The sequence below is a fragment of the Gopherus flavomarginatus genome, chromosome 11, assembly GCF_025201925.1.
Source record: "Gopherus flavomarginatus isolate rGopFla2 chromosome 11, rGopFla2.mat.asm, whole genome shotgun sequence".
NCBI classification, from domain to species: domain Eukaryota; kingdom Metazoa; phylum Chordata; order Testudines; family Testudinidae; genus Gopherus; species Gopherus flavomarginatus.
Genome location: NC_066627.1, coordinates 37,680,663 through 37,707,187, shown reverse-complemented (window position 1 = coordinate 37,707,187; position 26,525 = coordinate 37,680,663). Strand labels below are relative to the sequence as shown.

General features: G+C 41.5%; 2 protein-coding genes across 3 annotated transcripts in view; both read left to right on the top strand.

The window, feature by feature from the left end:
- Positions 1 to 26,525, top strand: part of ATP9A (ATPase phospholipid transporting 9A (putative)) — a 99,495-nt gene that overhangs the window by 52,830 nt on the left and 20,140 nt on the right. For both annotated transcript variants that reach the window (XM_050918104.1, XM_050918105.1), the window contains exons 15-18: positions 15,134 to 15,295; positions 21,985 to 22,077; positions 22,991 to 23,074; positions 23,908 to 24,078. In XM_050918104.1, the coding sequence (XP_050774061.1) occupies positions 15,134 to 15,295; positions 21,985 to 22,077; positions 22,991 to 23,074; positions 23,908 to 24,078 (510 nt within the window). The remainder of the gene's footprint in view (positions 1 to 15,133; positions 15,296 to 21,984; positions 22,078 to 22,990; positions 23,075 to 23,907; positions 24,079 to 26,525) is intronic.
- Positions 1 to 26,525, top strand: part of LOC127031375 (uncharacterized) — a 130,768-nt gene that overhangs the window by 94,510 nt on the left and 9,733 nt on the right. The window lies entirely within an intron of this gene.

Genomic DNA, 26,525 nt, shown 5'->3' with positions numbered 1-26,525 from the left:
ATTTTAAAAGTGGAACAAACCCTCCCTCTTTGCATATATATTAAACCAATTTTACGTATATTTAGCAAGGAGAACCACAGCTCATCTTTAATTTAAGGCAAGTCTATTCTAGTCAAGTCAAGGGGTTAAACTGTCTATGCAGTTATGGGACAAGGGAGCATAAACTGACTACAAATGCCCAACAGAGAATTGTTCTGTCACGGGAACTTGCTGCTGGTGCAAAGGGCCAGATCTGGCACAGATGCCTGCAGTCCCCAACCTCTATGGGTATGTCTAAACTGCAATAATAGACCTATAGCTGGCCCAGGTCAGATGACTCAGGCTCGCAGGGCTCGAGTCATGGGGTTATAAAAGTAGAGTGTAGACATTTGGGCATGGGCTGGAGCCCAGGCTCTGAGACCCAGAAAGTGGGGGAAGATCTCAGAGGCCATGCTCCAGTCTGAGCCTGAACTTTACACTGCTATTTTCAGCCCCACGGCCCAATTCCCGCCCCGTCCCACCTCAAGCCCAAATCAGCTGACATGGATTCTGAGACTTGGTGCTGCAGGTTTTTTATCACAGTGTATCCTATGTGACAGATGCAGATAGGGGACTGTGTCAGAACAGAACTCTGCTGTGCTAATCCTCCACTGGCGTATGGTCAAATAAGGGCCTGGGGATCCACTCACTACGCCAGCACCTCCTCATGGCCAATATGGGAATTAGCTCTGGTAACCAGTGTGCCCTGCTCTAGTGCTCAGCCCATCATCTCTTCTGCTTTTGGATCCATGTCCCTCCAAGGACCGTGATATCCTCTTCAGTGACACAGCCCTCTGGCCGTGCCACACTTGATGTTCCCCCCTTCCCGAGGACATCTGTGTAGTCCCAGTCCAGCCATTTCTGTCAGTGGTGACCACAGTCTACTGTTTAGTCACTTCCTCAGTGGCGAGTTGGGGGGACCTGAGCCTGCCCACTACTCTGGGTCCCAGCCCAGGGACCCTGTAGAAAGCCACTGCTTGCGTCACCCCCTCCAACACTTCAGTAGGTTTTCCTGGACTGCTTCCCATGGTCCCAGCACCCTCTTTGCCCTTGCCTCAGGGCCTCAGCCTGCAGATCCTTGCAGCCCACCAGGAGCTGCCTTTAACTCCCCGGATCTCTGCAGCACTGTTCTGCCCAGGGTGCTTGCTGCCTTCAGCCTGCAAGGCAGCCTATCCTGCTCCTTCCTCATGCTCCAAGAAGTGACTGTAGCTGCTCTGCAGCCCTTCTTGTATGGGCCAGCTTGGCCCTGATTGGCTGCTCCTCACAGCCCTTCTCTGATTAGCTGCATCCCACGCAGCCTTCCTAAGGTTATATTAACCCCCTAGAGCCTAGTGTTGAGCAGGCACCCCATCACAGGGCCATATACCAAAGGTGCAATTTCAATTTAGTGCAGACAAGCAGCAATCCTAAGTCATGTTGGGGCCCTCAAAACTGGGGAGCTTTAACTGGTGTCCCCTACTTCCTTCCAGTACAGAGTAGAGCTTTAGTGCAGGATTGAATCTGTGTTGTTAGAGGTGCTTCCCTACTGCATAAAAAGCTTAACTAAAATTCCCTTTTTATTTTTTTTTACAGGGATTTTAAATATTTATATTTTGTGTACCAGTAATACTTATTGGATATTTATTTTATTGCAACTAAACTAAAACAGTATTGTACAAATTCTAAATTATTCAGTGCTAATTATGGTTTCTTAATAGTTTGTTTGAATATTTACACTTGCCCATATCTGCTAAAAGACTGAAAATTTGAAATTTTTCTTAGAAATTCCATTGATGATGTGTAGATCTTTGGCAGTATTTGAAGGGTTTTTTTTTCTTATTGCTTTATATAAACAGTTTTTCACTTTTACCATTATAAGACTAGCTAGGTTCCCTAAAGGTGATGTTAAAGGTGAGGAGCTGTTCATGTAAGAAATTTTTTAAATCTTTCGAATAGCCAGAGTTCTAAGATTATTCTAGTAAAGTACAACCTCAAAAGATTGTGGCGATGACTTGCCCTACATTGCACATACTTTTAAAATATTTCCTATGATTACACACTCAAATAGACCATGATCTCCTTTCAAGAGGACAAAAGGTTTCCTAGCCCCCAGTATAGGATCATTTTAAGCACATTCTTTTGTAAACAAAATTCTTGTGCTCATGGTGACAAAAGGGTATTTGTGTCTTCATGGTGCTTGGAGTGAACAAGCACTGTGCAAATGCTGCTGCCGAACCATACTTTTGTTCTGTATTTTGCTTATGTGGGTTTCTCCTTAAAGTGTTGCTCCCGCCAATAAAGCAGTTTTACAGAAGTAGGTGCCTTTGCATTAAAGTGAGATCTGAACAATTTCCAGATGTTAATTTTTGTGGTCTGTATTTGAGGCTGTTTCTTAGTGAATTTATTGGCTATTTACATTCGTAGGCTCTGTTTCTTTACCTACATGCCCGTAAAGTCTCCAAAAAAAAGTCTCAGTGAAGTTTGACCTATTTCCATTTATAATTGTAACTCCTGCTTTAATTTTTTTTTGCAACTAATGTGGCTGTAATAATACATAGTATTTTTATATTGTAACTTTATAACTAATCTCTCTGAAATTATACTTTAGTCTACATTGTTTTCCTTGCAATGTTTTGAATTGCAAGTGGTTTCAGAAATCAGATATGCTTTACCACACTGAAGACATCTTGTCTGTAGGTCTCAAGAGTACAAATATCAGTCAAACATCTACTGTGTGTCTCACAATAGGTGGTACTAAATATGAAACCAGTGCTAGTTAAACCTTTCAGGAAAGTGTGATACTGTTAAATAGCATTCATGGATTCCTAGAGGGAAAGTCTTTTAACAGGCATTTAAAGGCTACCTTTGACATTCTATATTAATAAAATATTAGCAAGTCAGGAGAGGTCAGTTTATGAAATGAGTACAAAAACTTGTGGTGTTCTTACTTTTGAAAAGTGAGGGTAATTTCTACCAGTTGGAATAGGATTAATTTCCTGTAACAGAAAGCAGGATGTCCTAAATTTGTTTCCTGTGCATATTCCCATTTAGAAGTCTTGAAGTATCTTTATTCAGATATCAGTTACAGCCTTGGGGCTCTTTGATTGTGTCAGTTGTAGCCATACAGTAACTAACAAGGGAAATGAAATAGATATAATCTGATCAGAGATAAGCGTGCTTGGGATTCTTGGGCAAACAATCTTTAACCCTGCCAGCACTCCACAGCTTCCAGGACGTGAAAGAGTGTGCTCCAGCTGATTACTGCCATTGTCTGTGTTCCTAGGCAATCTAGTTGGGGACATTTGAAGAGCAACTAATAACAAGGATCAATTTGTCTCTCTTTAAAATGAAATTTGTTAATCAATATCCATTTCAGCGATGTCTTGAGTAATTTAATAACTAGCCAGAGGGCGAAGTTTAGGGAGATGGAATATAGAGTTGCATTAGCAATTCTGACTCTCAGTGCCGAGAAATATATCTAACCTAGTATAGGCACACAGGGCCAATATCCAGAGATTCCTGGAATGTAGTAATGAAGGTTTATTAGCTATTTTGGTTGCTGTTCAGTACTGAGCGTGGAGTACTCTCTCTTGTTATGTTTTTGTCTCACGGATCTGAGGGTTCTCTGAAATTGGTTTTACTTTTGCTTGCTTTATATATAAATTCCACCCCCCCCACACACACACACAATTTCCCACCCACACTTATTTTCCAACTCAGATGCTTCTCTCAGACAGAATGACTGTGACTTGGAACACACATAACTGTCAGTTTAAATAGCACAGTGTGTGACAATTTCTCATCTTTGATTTACTCTGAAAATGCACCCCTATATCCAATAAAACAGGGTGCCCAAAATCTGCATCAATGAAGGCCATGTTGATGTTGACACTATTATTTATTTGCTAGGTGCTGTGTAAGCCTATTAATTTTAAAATTTTCCATTACAGCTAGTCAGCAAACTTCAAAAGTTTCAGTGAAAAATGTTTTTTTGCACAGAGGCAGGAATTCTGCAGCTTTTGGAGGTTGGAAAGTGTTGGTTTAAAAGCCAGTGCCGTTTCCCTTCCCCTGGAGTTGAATACTGAAGGATCAGGGTAAAGTTAAGGAGGGACAGAGGAGTTGGTCTGGGACCGAAAGGTAGGCGGAGACAGCAGCAGGAGGGAGAATCTGCTTCTTTCTTGTACAGGCTTCTTCTGGGTCTTAATGTCCCCAGGATTGTGTTGCACTCTGCACCGCCTCATGAGGCTTGTAAGGTCTGCACTCAGCTAATTTTTCAGTTAGGTTATATTCAGTTTTACATATTACACTAAGTGTTAACTTTTTTGGAAATTTAAATGCTTATTATCTGGAGATCTACCTTAAATGGCCAACCAAGAAAGAAAGGGACTATTTGGAAGCGGGAAAAAAAAGTTAGTATATCTCAATAGCAGTACAGCATATGGAAAATCGATACCTACTTCTCTGTAGTTTTTTTAGTTTACAGGAGATGCTGATATTAAATATGTGTAACTGAATTAGTGTGTTAAGTGCAGGATTAAAAGGTTTCCTCCATCTCTGCTGGAGGTGCTGCAGAATTAAACCATCTGCAAAGCTCATAGGGAAATGATTCATAAATTGACTAAGGAAGTTTTCCTTGCATTTGCAGATATTATTAGATTTTTAAGGTCAGAAGACCACCATGATCATCTAATCTGACCTCTTTATAACACAGACTATAGAAGCCCACTCAGTAATTTCTGCATTAAATCCACAATTTTTTGAGCTATAGCATATCTTTCAGAAAGATATCAGTTTTGATTTAAAGATTTCATTTGATGGAGAATTCACCATGTCCTTAAGTATGTCCTAGTGGTTAACTACTTGCTCTTTTTCAAGTGGTTTGTTTTAACTGCATTTTTTCTAGTCTGAATTTGTCTAACTTCAGTTTCTAACCATTGGATTGCTTTATGCGTTTTTTCTGCTAGAGATATGTATTTGTTAAATGGGTACAACTTGGCTTTTGAGCAGATAGAACAGTAGAAGCATTTAGTTTCTTTTCCTGACAGTGAAAATCACTATTGGAGAAAATGTTCTGCCTCATCCCTAGAGGAATAGTTTGCAGTGTATGGGGAATCCTAGCAATCAGGAAACTTCTGGCACTGAAGTACACTTAACTTGATTTATTGCTGGGTATATTTATTTTAGCCTATATTGAGGGAACCAAATAGATATTTCTCCATTCCTTCCATAAAAGACTTACACCTTCAGAATATTGTATCGTGTTTTATTGACAGCCCAGCCATTGATTTCATTTAATTTTAATTGTGGAGTCCAAGATAACCTTGTTTATTATATCAGTTCTTTTTATGGAATCAGTTATTGTAAATGTCCTGGTAAATCACATTTTGTATGTTATGTGGTTTGAACTCTCTTTATTTATTACTCATGGGAATTACTTTTCACTTTATGTAACATATGAAAACTTCAGTGATATTGTATTAGGGCGTGGGCAGAAGTGAAGGGTTTAAAAAACAAACCAAGGCCTCTAAGGTAGAAAATCTATTATTCTCTTCTGATCAGTAAGACACAAGCAAATTAATGGGTTTCAATACGTCTGGCTAGCTGATTCCCTGTAATTCTGGTCCTCTTATTTACTTAACACAAAGCACTTTTTCCTTAGCAGCCCTGACGAAGCTTTTGTCCCCTATGAAAAATTTTTTAGAAAGCATTTTTTTTACCTCACTGTTGACAGTCTAGAGTGAGTGGAGGAGACAGACCACCTCTTTCCTTTTTTCACAGTTGAAGTACTGTACTGTAACATTTTTCATCTAGTCCCAGTCTCCTGCATGAGAAAATCCAGGTATTTTAATAATTATTTTTCCATAAGACTCTAACTTGGCTGTGAAGGGAACAAGGAGGTTTATGCCTTCAGACTTCTGGACAAATAAGCATGAAGTGTTCTTTTCAGTCTGTGAGATTTCAGAGAGTGATACTAGTGTAACATCATCCTGTGGAGGTGGGGTAGAGAGACATCAGGTCAGGGAACAGAGGTTAGAAACATTTACTAAATAACATAAATTGAACCTTTATTTATTTCTGTATTAACCAGTGCAATAGAAGCCTGAGATCAAGTTCTGATCCAGAGGACTGTTAAGAATGAGGACAATAGAAGAGCCTCTAACTAGCTTCTTTAATGCTTTAAGAATGTTTTCAAGACTAGATGGGGAACAGAGAAGCATGAAACCCAGGCCCAGATCTTCAAAGGTATTTAGGCTCCTAACTCCCATTGACTTCACTAAGAGTTAGGCACCTAAATACCTTTTGAGAATCTGGGCCTCATTTCCATTTAATGTCAGTTGAGTGCCTATCTTTTGAAAATCTCCCCATAAAATATTTTCATCATTGTACAGAAGTTTTCAGGAAAACCAGTTCTTAGTCTTGGGAGACTCTCCTGCTTCCCTTTCCCCCTCGCCAAAAGAAAACCATATAATTTAGTAGAAGCAAACCTAGCAGGATTAATTTCATTAATTAAAAAGCTGGGGGATGAGTAGGGGTGCAGAGAATTCTATATGGAACTAGAAGGAAAGCAAAATAAAGCATTTTGTCTTCTCTGTCTTGTCTTCCATAATAATGCAATAAAAACTAGCCTTCTGTATATTCAAGTACCCTAAAACAAGAGATTGTTTAAAAAAAACAACCCATCTATAAAGGTGTGTTCTACTAGCCTTTTCTCCCATAAGAAAAAATGCTTTTAAATCTCCAAACAGCTGGGTATTAGGATGCTGATTAGTCTAGATATTCTGAGGACAATATAATTTGGCAGTTGCTGATGATGAACCACCTTAGCACCAACTTATCAGAAACTAATACAAGAGCCATGTTGGTTGGTTGTTTTTCATGTGAATTTTCTTGCTATCTTCTGAGCAGCATTTTTCTTTCTTTTACAAATAGTTTGAAGGAGCAGGGGGACTGCCAATACCACGTTCCAAGGGTCGATTCTCCCATTAATTGATGTTGGTTTGTGTTTCTAGGGGAGAAAATAATTCCTAGGTGTTCTGATGGAGGTGCTCTGGCTTATCTAAGCCCCACTCAATTTATGAATGGAGATTTCTAAGGGAAGTTCTGTTCTCAAGGTGCTCTAATTGTTAGAAAGGTTTGTATTGGAAGCGTACAGGTGTGAAATTGGCAAGATCAGATCTCTTTCTAGCTCTTGCAGAATTGGATTTCAAAGGAGTTTTATAATGGCTCCTGGAAATGCCCAGAAAAAATGGGCATTCATACTAGGTTTAACATTTTCAAAGATTAAATAAATGACGAGAATTTTTTTTTAACTGTTAAATATTTTCCTCTTCAAATACCACATTGTGGTTCCAAATCCACTGAAAGAATTCTGTTAAGTGAAAAAAACCAATCTAACTAGTAATGTATGGTCTAATTCTGCCATACATCCTCATGCTGTGTAGAACCATAGTCTGTGAGCGATCCCCACTGAAATACCTATGCTCAGCAGGAATTAAGGTGCCCCTTTTAATAAGCCGTCATTTCAGCTGCAGTGATAGTGATTTAAATCTGAACCAGTGTTGGGTTCTGTGCATTTGGTTGGACCATGCTTTTTGTCTGAAAAAATAGAAAATGATGGTGACATAGAGTAAAGAAGTGAGAGAGAGCAAAAATGGGAAGGTGTCTTAATGCAAATATTCCATATGGATAAGCTCTGAATTAGCCCTCCAAGGTTTCAATTATTGCAGTCCTAAGAGGGAGTAGTTCCTTTAATTTGAATCCCATAAACAGTAGTATATGAAACATCGAACACAATAAGCAGCATTTTAAGCATGTTATTTCCCTCAAGTCTGCAGGACCGGGTTTTAGGGTAAATAAAGGTTTAGACACCCACTTTGCAGTAAGTTTTTTCTTCTTCAGTACATTGTAATCACCTGATGAAGATGAGTAAGCTACCACACAGATTCTAAAGAGGCTTTTAGCCGCATGGAGTCTGTATGAGAGACCTAGAGCCAAGCTGTCCAAATACTAAAAATAGTCAAAAAGCTTTAGATTGAGGGACAACCTGCCTCGGAGAGTCACACTAATAATTCTGGACTTGAAATATCATATTAGTTTGAGGTCCTAATGGCCTATTGAAGTCAGCTGAATCTTTGGATGAGACTCTATGTGCTGTGTCATATTAGGAACACTAGGTTTAAATGAGGGCGGTGTCTCTTCCTCTTAGCCCTCGTCCAGACTAACCCGCGGCATCGGCGGGTTAAAATCGATTGCTCGGGGATCGATATATCGCGTCTAGTCTGGACGCGGTGTATCGATCCCCGAGCGCGCTTACATCGATTCCGGAACTCCATCAATCCGAACGGAGTTCCGGAATCGACACGGAGAGCCGCGGACATCGATGCAGCGCCGTCCAGACTGGTGAGTACCTCGATTTTAGAAATTCGACTTCAGCTACGTTATTCACGTAGCTGAAGTTGCGTATCTAAAATCGATTTTAATTTCTAGTCTGGACGTGGCCTTAGGCTTGGTCTACACTGCGAGGGGGGGGAGGTTGGGAGCGGGAATCAGTCTAAGCCCACGTCCACACTACAGGGTAAAATCGATGTTAATAAAATCGATTTTATAAAGCAGGCTTTATAAAATCGATTTTGCGCGTCCACACTAGGGCTACTTACATCGATGTTGAGCGTCCATGTTCCCTGGCGTCCATCTTTCCCTGAGCGTTGCACTCTGGGTACCTATCCCACAGTTCCTGCACGGGTCCCTGCCCTTTGGAATTATGGGTTACTAGCCCAGTGCATGATGGGATCAAAGTCCCCGTCCTGGGTGGTTCTGGGTACAGCCCCCCCCCCTTCCTGTAAACGGCACACAGTCAGTTCGCGCTGTTTTTACTGGCTGCAGTGAGGGAAACGCCATTTTGCAGCAAGCATGGATCCAGGTCTGCTCTTGTCCTTGATCGCTAATGCTGTAAATAATTCACGCATTCTCGTTCTATCACTGCTGACCCATGATGCAGAAATGCAAGAGAGAATGCTTGAATGCGGGGACGACAGCGATGACGAACTGGAGAACGAGTTTTCTGACTCCCCGGGCCCCTGCACGTTGGAGCTCCTGACGGTTACGGGTGAGGTTCTACCCGTTCCGCGCCGCTTTTGGGCACGGGAAACAAGCACTGACTGGTGGGACCGCATAGTCCTGCAGGTGTGGGACGATTCGCAGTGGCTGCGGAACTTTCGCATGCGTAAGAGCACTTTCTTTGAACTTTGTGACTCGCTTTCTCCTGTCCTGAAGCGGCATAATACCAGGATGAGAGCAGCCCTCACAGTGGAAAAGCGAGTGGCAATAGCCATATGGAAGCTTGCAACGCCAGACAGCTACCGGTCAGTCGGTAATCAATTTGGAGTGGGCAAATCTACTGTGGGGGCTGCTGTGCTGGAAGTATCCAAAGCAATCATTAAGCTGCTGCTTCGAAAGGTTGTGACTCTGGGAAACGTGCAGGCCATTGTGGATGGCTTTGCTGCAATGGGATTCCCTAACTGTGGGGGGGCCATAGATGGAACCCACATCCCTATTTTGGCACCGGAACACCAGGGTGCCCAGTACATTAACCGCAAGGGGTACTTTTCGATGGTTCTGCAAGCCCTGGTGGATCACAAGGGACGTTTCACCAACATCCACGTGGGATGGCCAGGAAGGGTTCACGACGCACGTGTCTTCAGGAGCACTACACTGTTTAAACGGCTGCAGCAAGGGACCTACTTCCCTGATCAGAGAATAACAGTTGGAGATGTCCAAATGCCTATTGTTATCCTTGGGGACCCAGCCTACCCCTTGATGCCCTGGCTAATGAAGCCATACACAGGCAGCCTTGACAGTGCTCAGGAGTTGTTTAATTACAGGCTGAGCAAGTGCAGAATGGTGGTAGAATGTGCATTTGGCAGGCTTAAGGCGAGATGGCGAACGCTTCTTACTCGCTCAGATCTTAGCCAAACCAATATCCCCTTTGTCATTGCTGCTTGCTGTGTGCTCCACAATCTCTGTGAGAGCAAAGGGGAGGCCTTTATAGCGGGGTGGGAGACTGAGGTAAACCACCTGGCCGCTGATTATGCGCAGCCGGACACCAGGGCAATTAGAAGATCTCACCAGGATGCTGTGCGCATCAGAGAAGCACTGAAAAGTAGCTTCCTCATGGGCCAGGGTACAGTTTGAATGCTGATTTTCCTTTCAATTGATTGCTGCCCTCCCCGTCTATGCGGTGTTGCTGCTGCAAGATACTTTGCCTGCAGCATTCCTCAATTGCTTGCTTAGGTTACTTGCAAGAGCTGTCCATTGGAAAACATATACTTCTGTATTTCCCAATTATTACCTACCTCCACCATTAGCTGCTTCCGTCTGCTGCTAGGCACAGTACCTGCAACCTTCCTTAACTGCTTTTTTATTGAAAATAAAGTTACTACTATTTGTTACAAGAATTGTGTTCTTTATTTAAAATCAGACCCTTTCATCAATCAAGCATAATGTTTGTTGTTACAATACTGTGCATGAAATTTCATAACTCATTGTTCTATGGGGGACGGAGCGAGGGAGGTTTGGAGGAAGGGGGAGGGAGGTTTGAAAGAAGAAAGTGCATCAGAGAAGACAGAACAAGAATTCTCATGGACCAGGTTACGGTATGGCTGCTTTCTTTGTTTTCCCTGTATTGCCCATATCCCCAATTGTCAAATCCTGATGCTGATAACTAGCTTCCGTGCAGCTTTCCAAAGCTGCTTGCTTTAGTTCATTACCAATCTACAGTCACACTGACTTAATAGCATGACCTGAGAGTAAAAAATAGGCAAAGGTGCCATGGTAGAAGTTTGGATCATTAGAGGAGGGAAAAAACAGGACACAAAGGGCTTTTCAATCTAATGAAAGCCTTCTGGTTGGAGTGTCCGCAGCGGTGGAGGGGGCTGGTGCAGAGAGCCTTCCCCCACGCGTTCTTACACGCCTGGTTCTGGAAGGTGTGGGACAGGGTGAGTACTGAGGGAGGTTATACACGGGCTGTAGGGGCATTCTGAAACCACGGAGCTCTTGCAGCATATCGTGGAGGATGTCAGTCTGATCACGAAGAAGATCCAGAGTTGCTGCTCGCCAGCGCTGATCTTCCTGCCACCTGACATCATTTTTGGCGTCCCTCCTGTCTTCGCGTTGGTCCCTCCTGTCTTCGCGTTGGTCCCTCCTGTCTTCGCGTTCACTGGCAGCCTCCCTGTACTTTGCGACCAATTGCTTCCATTCTCCCTGCTGAGCTCTCTCTGTACGGGTTACTGCCATAATTTCGGTGAACATGTCCTCACGCGTCCTCCTTTTCCTCAGTCTTCTTATGATACCCCCCCCACGTAGATGAGAAGCGAGAGGGAGGCTGGAGAAATGTGCAGCTGTGTGTGGGGGGGTGGGGTTTGGAAAGAGTGATAAAAGAATCATAAGAGACACATTTCACACAACCATGCATACAGTCTCTCCCCTCACTGACCTGTGCCTGTTACCGAACCTTGAACATTTTACTTTACCAAAAGGTCACCTTATGATTCCTTTAATACTTATTGCTTGTGGCTGAGGACAGAGAGTTCTGCTCAGACGCAGGTCAGGGGAGCACACAGACCATGTCCGGAGAAAATGGTAAGTTAATAATGGCTAGTAATCCCTGTAGTAGATTGTACTGGTAATCAAGCTACTCTCCTTCCCTGGTTTGCTCTCGCGTTCCCCAAACCACCCAGCAAACCGCAGGCAAGGAGCCCTGCTTGTTCGGGGAACGCGAGAGCAAAGCAGGGAAGAAGAGTAGCTTCCCGCGGTTTGCTCTCGCGTTCCCCGAACCACCCAGCAAACCGCAGGCAAGGAGCCCTGCTTGTTCGGGGAACGCGAGAGCAAAGCAGGGAAGAAGAGTAGCTTCCCGCGGTTTGCTCTCGCGTTCCCCGAACCACCCAGCAAACCGCAGGCAAGGAGCCCTGCTTGTTCGGGGAACGCGAGAGCAAAGCAGGGAAGAAGAGTAGCTTCCCGCGGTTTGCTCTCGCGGTCCCCGAACAAGCAGGATGAATCCGCCCTGTAACAATGGAGACTTTTCTAAAAACCACCTCATGGGTCACTGTTTTAGGAAAGGTTTTTAATCTACTTGGTCAGTGACTCTAAGTACAGGTAGTGATTTGAAGCACCCAGTAAAAAAGGCTTACATTAAACTGAAGCTTTTAGTAAAAAAAATTACACTCACCAGAGGATGGTCCCTCAGCTTCATTTTCTGGAGTACTGCCTTGAGATGGCTGGCAGGGAACCTCAGTAAGGGTGAGGAAAAGATCCTGGCTGTTTGGGGGGATAAAATGCTCTGTGCTCTCTGCTGGAGCCTCCTCCTCTTGGTCCTCATCATACTGATCATCGCCATCAAATAAATCTTCCGTAGTTGCAGGAATCACAACGCCCACCTCTGAATCAACAGACAAGGGGGGGTTCGTCGTTGCGCTGTTCCCCAATATTGCGTTAAGCTCGTCGTAGAACCGGCATGTTTTGGGGGCAGAGCCTGACCTGCCCTTTGCTGCTTTGGTCTTCTGATACGCCTGTCTGAGCTCTTTCACTTTCACTCGGCACTGTAACGAGTCCCTGGTATGTCCCCTCTCCCGCATGGCATTAGAAATTTTTTCAAAGGTTTTCTCATTTCGTCTGCTCGAGCGCAGTTCTGAAAGCACTGACTCTTCTCCCCATACAGCTATCAGATCGAGTAACTCCTGTGTGCTCCATGCTGGAGCTCTTTTCCTATTTTCAGGAGACTGCATTCTTCTCTCTGCTGCTGAGAGCTCCACGCTGTGCAAGCAGGAAATGGAATTTCAAACTTCCCGGGGCTTTTCCTGTTTACCTGGCCAGCAGAAGAGTACCTTTACCTGTGTAGAGCGGCCACTAGAGCACTGTGGGATACGTCCCGGAGGCCATTAACTTCGATGGCCGTCCACACTATCATAAAATCGATTTTAAAAAATCGATTTTGGGGTTACTCCTCTCGTTTTGATGGAGTTCCAAAATCGATTTTAGGGACCCTTAAAATCGATTTTATGCACTCTGTAGTGTGGACGGTTACAGCTTTAAATCGATTTAGAGCTCTTAAAATCGATTTAAAGCTCTAGTCTGGACCTGGCCTAAGATACGCAACTTCAGCTATGAGAATAGTGTAGCTGAAGTCGACATATCTTAGATCGAATTAAAATTATTTACTTCACATCCTCGCGGCGCTGGATCAACGGCTGCTGCTCCCCCGTCGACTTTGCTTCCGCCTCTCGCACTGCTAGAGTTCAGCAGTCAATGGGAGAGCGATCGGGGATCGATTTATTGTGTCTACACTACACGCGATAAATCGATCTCCGATCAATCACTACCCGCCAATCCGGCGGGTAGTGTAGACTTACCCTTAATGTGTGCCCACAGCTTCCAGTGAGGGTTAAAGCAGCTACTTCAAGTTGAGAGGATAGCTCCATGGCTTAAGTATTTGATGTGTGGTAGGTATTTTTTCATGAACTTCCTTGGAAGACATAACTCCTTTAGAAGTAACTGAATACTTTGTCCTAGCGCTTTCATTTGCTAAATAGATGAAAGAGATGAAATGTCAGGAATAATTATGGTTCTAGAAGTGATTTCTCAAATGAAGGGAAAAGATTATTAGTAAATATGTCTCCACAAAACTGGTCTTAATTCCACTCAGCTTCTCAACAAGATAATGGCTATAAGACAAGACGGGTAAAGGCTTTTTGTGTACATTTCTTTAGACATGCCACTCTTAATGGATGTCTATAAAAATAGGTGAGAAATCCACTGACACTTGGGTTTTGTTTTTATTTACTTAGGAGCCAGTGTAGAGTGACTGGATACAGCAAGCTTTCTTCTCATCAGAGATTTATATGCACTGTTGAGTCTAAATCTTTCCTTGCTGAAAGAACCTGGGATGTGCAGTGAATATAAGTGCTCAGATTGCAAGCGTTAAAATGAATTAGGCAAATACTCTACTGATGTAACTGCCTTGTAGTAAACTAAGTTACACAAGCAGAGAACTTGGCCTGATATTTGCATCAGAGGTAGGCTTGCCAACTCTGACTGAAGCTATTCCGGGAGATTTCCCCCTCCCAACATGACATAATGTAATTTTCTTAAAATATCCTATTAAAATCTCCCAGATTGCTTTCAGTAGTCACCGGTAGATCAGTGCTGATTCTGCGGGACTCCAGGCCATCCTAGAGGGTTGGCAACTGTAGTCAGAGGTGGGACTGAGTTTTAGAGTTGGATACAGATTTAGCCCAAAATTTGTCTGGGGGAGGTAGAGTGTTTTCACTGGGGATGGGGAGGGAAGGGCAGTTCCCAGTGTGTGCAGTGTTTCCATTTTAAATTTATCTTGATCAGATTTAAATAAACTATTACTAGCTGGGCTGACTTGGTGCAGTTGTCTCAAGGAAATGTCACACTGAAAGAGGCTGAAATTCTCTTTTGTCCTCGGATCTTTAGAACTCTCCTCTGCTCAGCTTTGTTTACAACAGTAGTTAACATCCCTTGACATTGTAGTCAAATGCCTAGTGCACAATAAAGCCACATAAACTCACTGACTGGATCTGTTTCATTAACTTCCTTTTCATTTCCAGTTTTCAGTGGCTTTCATTATGGGCTCAATTCTGCTCCCACTAACCTCAGTGGTGCAGGATCACATCCTGTCTCATCACTTTGGGTTAGTGGCATATTGGCAACTTAGACCTTCATTGCTTTAATAGCCTCTGCTGTCTTAAACCCACATTTGAATGGGGGCAGTCATGTTTTCACTGCCACCTTTTTTTTTTTTATTTTTTAATCATCTGGTTGGCTCAGAACACAGCGTAGTGCATGTCATGTGTTATTGGACATTAGTAAGTCCTTCCAGGGATGGAGTAATTAATATTGTCAATGGGCAGGAATGGCCGCAATAAATAATGCTAAAGGGCCATTTGTTCACATTACATGGCCAAGGTAGAAAAACTGATCAATTTTACAGTGACATTAATGACTAAGTAACTTTTTCTTCAGTTAACCTACTGTCCCTTCCCCTCTGGTGTTCATTTACATGACCTCTGAACCACAAAGCTCAGCAGTCTATCTGACCTGTGACCTTTCTTGTATTTAGGTGGCCCTGGTACAGTGGACTGAAAGTGTAGGCTTAACACTGGTTGGCAGAGATCAATCCTCTATGCAGCTGAGGACACCTGGTGGTCAGATACTAAACTTCACCATCCTCCAGATCTTTCCATTCACTTATGAAAGTAAACGTATGGGAATCATCGTTAGGGTAAGTTGCTTTTCATGTTTCTTTTCATCTTCATGTAACTCTTGCAAAACACTGACTGAATAAGCAAGTACAGTCTGTTTGATGTCAGCAACGTTGTTCTTCATAGGAGAATGTTACATTATCTCAGATACCAGAAACTAAAATATTTGTATACGTTGAAGTACTGTCCTTCCATCCCCCAGAACTGATAAGTAAAGTGTATTTTCTTTCAACTCAAACTCCAAAGGCCTGTGACAGTCCTTAGCTCATAGACAGTAGGAAAATAATTGTAGCCACTATTGAAAGTAACAGCAAAAAAGCACAAACCCCAAATCAGGAATCACCAGTAAATAGATATAGATTTACCCCTCAACTACAGCTAAATTAGGAGTTCTAATGACCTCATAACAGATCAACTACAATATAATAGAGGTGCTACTGAAAGTCAAATATATACTTTAAGAAGGTACTTTCTAGTTTACTACTTAATGAGAAGTAAACGATCAAATAATCATGCTGGGATTATATTGTTTATACAATGTATATTAAACTGTAAAATAAACCAAGAAATGGGTTTATTATGTGATTTCCTTTCTATGTGATTTCCTTTCTTTGTTCTGTCCCCTGCTGGCTGTTATGATAAGGAAACCTCTGTTCCAGAAAAAATGCTTGAAGTACTTGGTGCATGGGGTTTCCCAGAGGAATTAGGGTAACCAGGTGCATTTGTGCATGCAATTCTCTTATGTCTTCAATGACGGTAACTGCATATGCTAATTAGATATGCAATTACGTATGCATTTGCACACCTAATGCTTTATTTTGGTCCTATGCACTAATACAGTGGAGACCAGATTTTCAAAAATCTGATTCAGCTAAAAAGGAGCTAGTGCTAGAAACAGTGGAAATATGCAAAAGGAACGAGGAGTACTTGTGGCACCTTAGAGACTAACATTTATTTGAGCATAAGCTTTCGTGGGCTAAAGCCCATTTCATCAGATGCATGCAGTGGAAAATATAGTAGGAAGATAGATACACACACACACAGAAAACATAAAAAGTGGGGGTTACCACCCCAACTCTAATGACACTAATCAGTTAAGGTGGGCTGTATCAGCAGGAGAAAAAAAGCTTTTGTAATGATCATCAGGATGGCCCATTTCAAACAGTTGACAAGAAGGTGTGAGTAATAGTAGAAGGGAAATTAGCATGGGGAAATAGTTTTTAGTTTGTGTAATGGCTCATCCACTCTCAGTCTTTATTCAAGCCTAATTTAATGGTGTCCATTTTGCAAATTATGTCCAGTTCTGCAGTTTCTTGTTGGAGTCTGTTTTTAAAGTTTTTTTTGTTGAATAATTGCGACTTTTAAGTCTGTAATTGAGTGACCAGGGAGTTTGAAGTGTTCTCCGACTGGTTTTTGAATGTTATAATTCTTGACATCTGATTTGTGTCCATTTATTCTTTTGTGTAGAGACTGTCCGGTTTGACCAATGTACACAGCAGAGGAGCATTGCTGGCACATAATGGCATATATCACATTGGTAGATGTGCAGGGGAATGAGCCTCTGATAGTGTGGCTGATGTGATTAGGTCGTATGATGGTCTCCCCTGAATAGATATGTGGACAGCGTTGGCAATGGGCTTTGTTGCAAGGATAGATTCCTGGGTTAGTGTGATTATGTAGGTTTTTTTCTGTTTCTCTCCCCTCTTAGGCTATTAACTGTAATATTTCTCTTGAAGCTTGTTACCGACTCACAAACTGGTGAACGCATATTTAAACCTTTTCAAAACATTCTTAGCTCTCTTATCAAAGCGCAGCATTATTTATTTATTTATTTATTTATTTATTGTTTCGGTAGTGCCGGAGGACCAACCAAGATGGGCCCCACAGTTAATCCTCAGTAGCCTTGAAAGGAAAACGATCCCTCCCCATTTCACAGATGAGAAGGCTGATGCAGAGTTGAAGGGATTTCCCCAGGGTTTCAGCGGGAGTAGTTTTACAGCCGGGGCTAGAATTCAAATAATTTTAGCTCTCACAGCTATGTTCAACCTACTGGACCTCCCCACTCTTTAAATGAATAGTGACTGAGGTGTCTGCCCTGCTAAAAAGATGTATTTTTTACTGACGCACATGAACTATCTTGAAGTTAAAACCACAGTGAAGACAAGGCTCTTCAGTTTTACCTCCAGATAGCCCGTTCATGTTAGATGTATTTGTTTTTTGTTTTTTTACTGCTGGGTGACTAATGCACGTGAGCTACCTGGAGCTTAAAGAAAAAACAAAAAACCAAACCCATGCCCCAGGTGGCAGTACAGTGCTGACCTCCTCTAGTTTACATTGTGGTAAAACTAACATGCATTGTCTTCACTGTGTTTTTACCCTAAGATAGTTCATGTGAACTTAGTTATCCTCTAATTAAAAGTGCATCTTCTTAGCAGCAAAAACATGGCCTCGGAAGGGCCTTGTACCTCTCTAGTATTATTACAGGTTAGAATGGTAAGACAAATCTTACTTGTATTTGTAGGCGAGTATTTTAGGTTAGCGTCTTCCATATGAGATTCTGCTATACAGTCACATTAATTAAGTTTATTCCATTGTCTCATGCTTTATAGTTTTTTATACCACCACAAGAGTGAGATGCTTTGCAGACATGAAGGGGCAAGAAGAAATTACAGCCTAAACAGATAATGTAAAGTTGAATGATGGGTGGGATGATATAAAACAAAAAGCTAGGTGATTGATTGGAGAAGCTTAGCATGCGTCTGATTCCCTAATTTTTGTTGACGTACAGATTAAGATATAATGTGAACGCATGATGGTGTCAATAAACTAAGCTATGAGTAAGGAGCTAGGCAGTGTTGATAAAAGATTTATACAGCACCATCAATATATTAATATCTCCTCCCGTCTCAGTTGTGGCATTCCAGACCTTGAATCTGCCATTGGTTCAGGACTCAGTGCTTCCCATTCTGGGGCCTGGGCCCTGGCACCTTTTTAAGTGAGGGGAAACAAGAGAATTTTAGTGGCAGGCTAGCTTTAAAAAACCAATACCCTGTATCTGAAATTGCTCCATGTTTTGGAACAATAAGTCCTAGGGGGAATGGAGTAGTGGTCAGAGTGCAAGTGAGGTAATCAGAAGTACATGATAAATACAGGAATCTAGAAAGCAACTGGATATCCTCGAGGATACAGTTCATAACTTTGTTCCAACAAGTGTCTGATATTAGACCTAGTTGGGACAATGCAGTCACCAAATGCTCATGGAAACATAGCGAGTGCTGTGTTCCTTTTCATCAGCTGGATTATTTCTGTAGTGGAAAACAGTATAGACTAAACAGGTGGGTTGACACCATCCGAATGGTCTATATGAGATCTAGACAGAAACAAAGAAATTTGACAAAACCTGTGGAAAAATTTCAACAAAATATCTTCCCTCTCCCCAATTTTTTACTAGTTTTGTTCCATTGCAGTAGCAGCAAGTCACCAACTTGAATTTCATCAAGATTTTCACTTACCATCCCTGCAGAGAGATGGGTATTCCTGAAACATTCTGAACTTTTTCTTTATCTTCACTGAAAAGGAGAGCTTTAGTGAGCTTCCTTTCTGACAGTCTGACTGTCAATTAGAGGGGCATTGGACCTCCAAGGCCAGGATTCTGAATTCCATCCTAGTTTTTAAGGTAACTATAAGCCACAACTCTCCCTCTAATTAAAAATATTTCTAATATACAGTGCATATTAGGTATGATCCCTCTGAAGACAGTGGCAAAACTCTCATTCACTGCATTTGGGAACGTCATCAGGCCTCAAATCTTGAGTGTCTATGTATATTATGTTGTTGTGGTGTCAGGATGGAAGCCTTGGCCCCTGTCTGATGGGCTTGTGAACCCTGTTCCTTAGATGTTGTGTGGCTGAACAACCAAATGAACTCTGTCTTCTCTTTTGAACTGAAGCAGATTTTAATTAGCGGGTATTAACTGGTTGGGTATCACCACGTACTGTGTTTCTGCATGCTCTGAACTCCTGTCTTCAGAGTTTTCATTTCTTTTTATGAAAAAACTTTTTTTGCTTAACAATTACTAGTTGTCAAGTAAAATTTTATATATCTATACCAGTGCAGGTACCAAATATTATTTTTTACCTACAAGCCACCAAATACATTGGGTGCAATTGAACTCGTTATTTCATCAATATTAATTCTAAAAATAGTGTCTTAACTGTTGGTAAGAGTCGGGGGGGGAGGAGGAGGAATAGCTTATTGAGTAGCTAAGTGTATAAAATAAATTCACAGTTGGAAAAACAATTCTAGAAATTCTGGAAAAACTTCTGTCAGACTTCAGAAAAATATCTGAATAAGATATACAGCTAATTTCCTCCTGTCCTACTTGTCCTTATAGACACACAGATTTTAGCACCAGAAGGGACAGTATGACCATCTAGTCTGACCTCCTGTGTAATACAGGCCATAGAATTTCATCCAAGGATTCTTACACAGAGCCAGAAAAATGTGTGGTTGAACTTCTCAGAGATGCCTGCTTCCCCTTGTGGTCCTGCCTGCTGTCTCTTGTAAAGGGTCTCTTTGTATTATTACTATGATAACTTTTAAACTTCTTTAGCAGATGAGGACTAAGGTGGCAGTGTGTGTTCACAAGTAGCAGATGTTGCCTCATTTAAGACAGTTTGGCAATATTTGCTTGTTACACATGATCAACTGTCATTGTCTGGGGGTTTATTATTCCAGTTCTAAGTCTTGTTATAACAAAGCAGCCACCCTCTTTACAGCATTGTTTACTTGCTTATCTTCACGTTAAGAAAAGGATTGCATTAAAAAGATATTTGTTTGTTGATCACAAAATTTTCCACTCTGTGTTTTTTTTTTTTCTTTCCCCACACAAGTGGAATGATGATGTTTGCTTTGCAACAAAGATAGCACTATTGTCATATCTGGAACTGAAAGAGGCCTTTGAACCATGGCCAGAATCAGACCACGATGGAAAAAGATGTAGCTCTTAAAACAATACAACTGGCAAATCTCTCTGTAGATTTATAGTGTGATCTTACCATAATATGAGAACGTGCTAACCTCCTGTTGAACTCTGCAAGAGGAAATGACTAATGCAAGGAGATAGTTGATACAATATTTATATTGGACAAAATTTATAAACGATCTTAAGCCAATTCTGTAGCACAGGAAGTGGAGTCTTTATTCAGTTTCCTACAGAGATGTTGTTAAACACTTTTTCTTTAATCAAATAATTAAATACATAAATCTTTTGCCAATGCCAGAAAGCTTAATTTTTTAAAACTAAGTGTGTTCTGGGTTTTCTTGGTGACCAATAAAACTTGAACTCTGAGATGTACGAACTGTGCATATTGACACACAGGGAGTCAATACCATTGATCAGAAATAGTTTGTAATGCACCTGTAAGAACCACCACATGTTCCTGGTAAAGGTCTCAAAAACATTTAAGGAACAGCATTCAAACGCAAGCAGCTAAAGCTAAGCACCTTATTCCCAGTGTAGAGACCTGAATAAAAAAGTGGCTTGATAATCAGAGATACTGAGTATCCACAGCTCCCGTGAAGTTTCCTCAGCAAAGGAATCCCATTTCCTCCTTCCACTCCCATTTTAATTCTTTTTCTTCCATGCTGTCCCCTGTGGCTGGAAAGCACCCTCTCAACACCAGCGGGACAGGCCCTCACCCATTTCTCAGTCTAGTCCCTCTTCTACAAGGCCCATCCTCACTCACCCCCATCAGTAAAGTGTCTTTTCTGCCCTAGTGAATTGTCAGATGAGAAACAGGGAGGGGGAAAAGGATTAAAGAACAAAACAAGCCCCCTAGTTCCCCATTTCCTCTGGGTCTCCTAGTGCATCCTTGAGGCAGGGTTTTTTATTTTTATATAGTGTCAGCCATATCGCCATTTAACTGGCTTCTATAGCGGTTAGAATACAAGGAAATTTTGCATCATCGAATGTAAATTGGAGAGAGTACATTGCAAACGTTGCATTTTTTTTTCCTATTCCCTGTCTTCTTTGGAAAATATTTTTGTTTTCTTAATTCACTGTTGTTTCTCTCCAAACCTTCATCTTTTTGTTCTATACATATTTTTTTTCCCTTCATCCGCAGATGCTGTCTTCGTTTACAATGCAAGTTCTCCTTGCACATTGTTTGACCTCCTTTGCAGAGTTTGCCAGTGTTTCCATTAGCCCACCATACTAATAACTGTCACCTCATTAGACATTTGCCTGCTCAGAAAGGATTATGAGTTTGTAACAGTGTAAATATGCTTTGTTTGCAATCTACAAATTAGTCACATCGGGTGAGGAAGGCAGTAGCCTAACCCCTCTGTGGCAGGCCTGAGTTTTAATTGTACTTATAAAGAGAGCATAATTATAATTCAGGGAGCCGATAAGATTGGAATTTAATAAAGTAAAATCATTTATTTGTTACTTACTTTCCCCTTGTTAAGTGTAAACATCAAAGTTGATTTCCAGGATGAAAACAAAATGCACCAGTGTCATGGTTACACCAGACCATTAATGATTAGAGTTAGGAAGGGGGATGACTATTTTCCATATAGAATAGTGTGAATACAACCCAGCCAGTATCACCTGTTGTTGACCAAGAAGTTGATAATCCTTGCATGAAGTATCTTGCTGCCTGCTGTAGATAATTGAACCCTTAATCTTTCACCATTTTCTTTCTCTCAGGATGAGTCAACGGGAGAAATCACTTTCTACATGAAGGGAGCTGACGTTGTCATGGCTGGCATCGTGCAGTACAATGACTGGCTAGAGGAAGAGGTACAAAGTAGTCTCACTTTCTTAAATGTAGAATATTTACTCCTTCAGGCAGGTGCTGCTTGTTCCATGGCGACATGTGACTAAGCCTCCGACATTACGTTGGTGGAGCAGGCTGAAGTAGCTGTTAAAATGTATGCAGGAAAAAGATTGTTTGGTTTGGCGTTTTGATTGGTTTAAACTGTAGCCAGAGCTACAGACACAGTATTAGTCAATTTTAAAAGGAAGCCTGGTGGTGAATTCAACCCATTTAGTCCAGGATAACTCTGGTAAACAAAATGGACGTTGTCCAAGCTTAGGGTAGTCACTGGTCCAGGTTTCTTGTTCTTTGTCTGGTAATTCCTCTTTTTCTCACAAGATGTATCTTGGGTAACTGGGCCTGATTCTGCACTTGGCTTTATTTTAAACTACTGGAAAACCAACAATTTGCATTTTGATTTTAAGTCTTTCTGAACCTCCTTGTTTAAACCCATTCCATCGTATTGCTGGCAATGGTGAACAGTCTCCACAATAGCAGATATAAATGGTTCTTTTTCTATTTGACTACATAGGAATATTGTAGTATGTCTTTAAATAGTTTGTAAACAAAAGATACAGAGCTTATTGAAACCATGGGCTTGCATCCCTTCTTACTTTGGTATATAGTCAGAGTAACTGAAGCCAATGGAGTTACTTATGCCAGTTTGACACTGCTGTGAGAGGAGCATCATTCCCGATCAGTGATACAGCCTACAAATAGATTTTGAGATCTCCTCTTCCCTGGTTAATTTATCATGCTGTTTATCTGATGCTGTGTATTCAGCTGGGTAGTTTCACTGAAACAATTATTTTGTTAGCATCAGACCTACTGTTACAATCTCTGAATCAGTTAAGTTGCGATGCAGGTGATCGTTTACAATATGACGTTTCTTTCCAGTGTGGTAACATGGCTAGGGAAGGCCTGAGGGTTCTTGTTGTAGCGAAGAAGTCCCTGACTGAGGAGCAGTATCAAGACTTTGAAGTAAGTTTGTATTTTTATAATCATGTAAGTGATGCCCACAGAGTTCTGATTATAGCATCTGCTTTCATCTCCCCACTCCTCATGTCATAATCACCATCATGCTGCTCTTTTAATCAGCTGGAGGTGTCTTCTGAGTGGTGTGTAAGCAGTCCTACTCCCTAGGCCATTGCTTCTGCCATTTCCACAAGTTCCCATTCTAGAGATTGATTCCACAGGAGTTGGAGCCCAGGAATCCTGCCCCATAGACTTCTGTTGTTACCATTTTACTCCTGCTAAAATTCAGTGCTGCTTAGCCATGTTTAAATTTACTGAAAAAGCTTTTGCTGACATTTTGAATCTTCAATTTTGTATACTGACATTTGCAAAAGAAGAGAGAGTAAAAGGAATCCTGTGTACTTTCAGGTGTTTTGGAAATGGGGCTTCAATTGCTTGTGTATGGAACTCCAGCAGATTGATTTGTCTATTTACCGCAGTCTGGTGTAGATGAGCCAGATTTCAAGATCCACCTCTGAAATAGCACTTGCAAATTTTGTGTATACAGAAGAATTATTTGTGAGCACAGATCAGGTAACTGTGCGTCTAACTGGCAGATTTGCATAATAAGTGTACAGAATTATAGGATCTCCTAGGAAAGACTTGTTTAGCCTCATTTGTTTTTTCACTGTAGGGTTAACGTTTACCAGTCATTATAGAGGATACCCTTGAGGTGGACTTAGCCTATGGCCTTGAGAGGCCTGAGTTGTGTCATGTTGCTTAATCCTGTATTCCACAGACACACAAACACTCTTAGTTTGAATTACAGTGACTGGGTTTTTGTCTTGTACTATTCTCAGGCACGCTATGTTCAGGCAAAGCTAAGTGTGCATGATCGCTCGCTGAAGGTAGCCACTGTGATTGAGAGCCTGGAAATGGAGATGGAGCTGCTGTGTCTGACTGGAGTGGAGGATCAGCTGCAGATGGATGTCAGACCCACTCTGGAGACCCTGAGAAATGCTGGCATTAAGGTTTGGCTAACCTAGAAATGGAATGCAGAACCTCAATCTAACTGACAGTGCAACTGATGATAATGGCCAGAGAGTTGGGGGGAGAGTCTCTGGAATGTAACATTTGGAATAAATGAGTCTGTCTGATGATAAACCCCCCAAAAATTCTGATCTCCATTGATTGTGACTATTGCAATAGGTGAGCAGCAATGAAATCTTGTTGCTGTAAAATTCTTTGTCCACTGGCTGTAGAATAAAACACTAGCAAAAAAGAATCTATCTCTCGCTCGCTCGCTCTCTCTCTCTCTATATATATATATATAAAATCATAATCTAATGTTTCTCTGATCTGTTGGTTAATGGAAGTGCAACAGGACATGAAAAATGATGACCCCATGGGCTCTGATTCAATGATTATCATGTTATCATCTAATAGCTAATATTTTTGTACAGCGCTTTGATATATAAAGCACTGTAAGTGCTGAGTACTAGCTAAGCACCTTAAAATGTGTCACCCTTGCCCAAAACTTTTTAATATACGAAAAAAACCAAATATGCAGACAGAATGGTATCTGTGTAAGATAAGTATAAAGAATCAGCCAAGCTAGTCTTATGAGTGGCTGCATGAAACACACAGTTAAAGTTAGCTCGGCTTGATTTCCTTTCTCTTCTGACACCCAAATGATGATGTGCAAGTTTTGAACTCTGAGGTTGAAGCTCACACATATGAATTTTTATGCTGTGATATGTAGCCACCAGAGGGAGTCTGAACCAAAAACGATAATGCACAAGGATTTTTTTTATGCCTTCTGACATTCTATAGCTCCATAACTTGTGCACCTACAGAATTAGCCATACATAGGTGGGTAAAGCCAGGAATGATTATAGTTCGACTCTGCCTTTCCCCAAAATCTTGTCAGTCAGGTTCTAGGTTTACAAAATCAGGGGTGGTCTGGAACTAGCACTCAGAGTTGGGGTTTAAGAGTTGGATAAAAGGTTACCATTCTGGTTGCCTATTTCAAACAGAAAATAGACAAAACCTTGCTTTGTATTGCAAAATCAAAACCAGGCTGTTTCAGATACAGTACCCAGTTTACCTGAACTCCCAAAGTTTAATTTAATTTTATGGGAGGAGGGAGGAAGAGGGTCTCAATAAACAGTTTTAGCTTTGATGCCATCTCTAATAGTAACATGACTTTGCACATCAGTGAGTAGCTCAAACAAACAGAATACAGTTCCTGTAGTTTCCATAGCAATATTTTGATTTTTATTAGTTAAATCTTGACGGTTTGGTCCAAAAATGTTTTGTTTTTGTTTTTAACTTGGCTAAAGTCACTGCCTTGATGCTGAATGGATAGCCCTGTTAGTGACTGCATACATATTGCTGCAATTTACAGTAGATGTTCTGCGGCTCATGTTCTTTGGGATTCTGCATGTCAGTAGAGAATCAAGACTGAAGGCAGTTTTCTAATTCATTCTGGAGCTATCCATTTTCTTTATTATACTATCTTGTTAATTACAGTAAGTGTCCCACCTGGCTTTTAGCTTATTAAACTCCTTTTAGAGAATGAAACAAACAAGTGGATCCTTATTTGATCTGCTCCAACAGGCCTTGAGGGAATTAAAAGCACCAGATAAAGAATAGCCAAAACTCCAAATATTTATAGTGTTGAGGAAATTCTCTTCCAGATTATAGCAAATATCGGTCAGCACTGCTGGTCACACTGCTTTCTAGCGTCCTCGTTTAATGACTGAATTGTTTTCATATACACTGTCTTCATTTTCATTTGATTAGGGCAATGGAACAGCTTCCGTACAAGGAGAGATTAAAAAGACTGGGACTGTTAAGCCTAGAAAAGAAACAACTAAGGGGAGGGGAATGACAGAGGCCTGTAAAGTCATGGTGTGGAGATAGGGAAATGTTATTTACTCCTTCACACAACGCAAGAACCATGGGTCACACAATGAAATTAATAAGCAGCAGGTTTCAAACAAACATAAGGAAGTACACCTCTACCTTGATATAATGCTGTCCTTGGGAGCCAAAAAATCTTACCGCGTTATAGGTGAAACCGCGTTTTATCGAACTTGCTTTGATCTGCGCAGATTTGAGCGCGCAGTCCCCCCCCCCCCCCGAAGCACTGCTTTACCGCATTATAGCCGAATTTGTGTTATATTGGGTGATGTTATAATGGGGTAGAGGTGTACTACTTCACACAACTCATGGTCAGCCTATGAAACCCATTGCCAGAGGAAGTTGTGATGGGTTCAAAAAAGAACTGGATAAGTTCATGGAGGATAGGTCTATCAATGGCTTAATAGCCATCGAGGGTCACAGACGCAACCTCATGCTGTGGGTGTTCCTGAACCTCTGCCTGCCAGAAGCTGGGACAGGACAGCAGAGGATGAATCACTCAATAAATTGCCCTGTTCTGTTCATTCCCTCTGAAGCAGCTGGCACTGGCCAC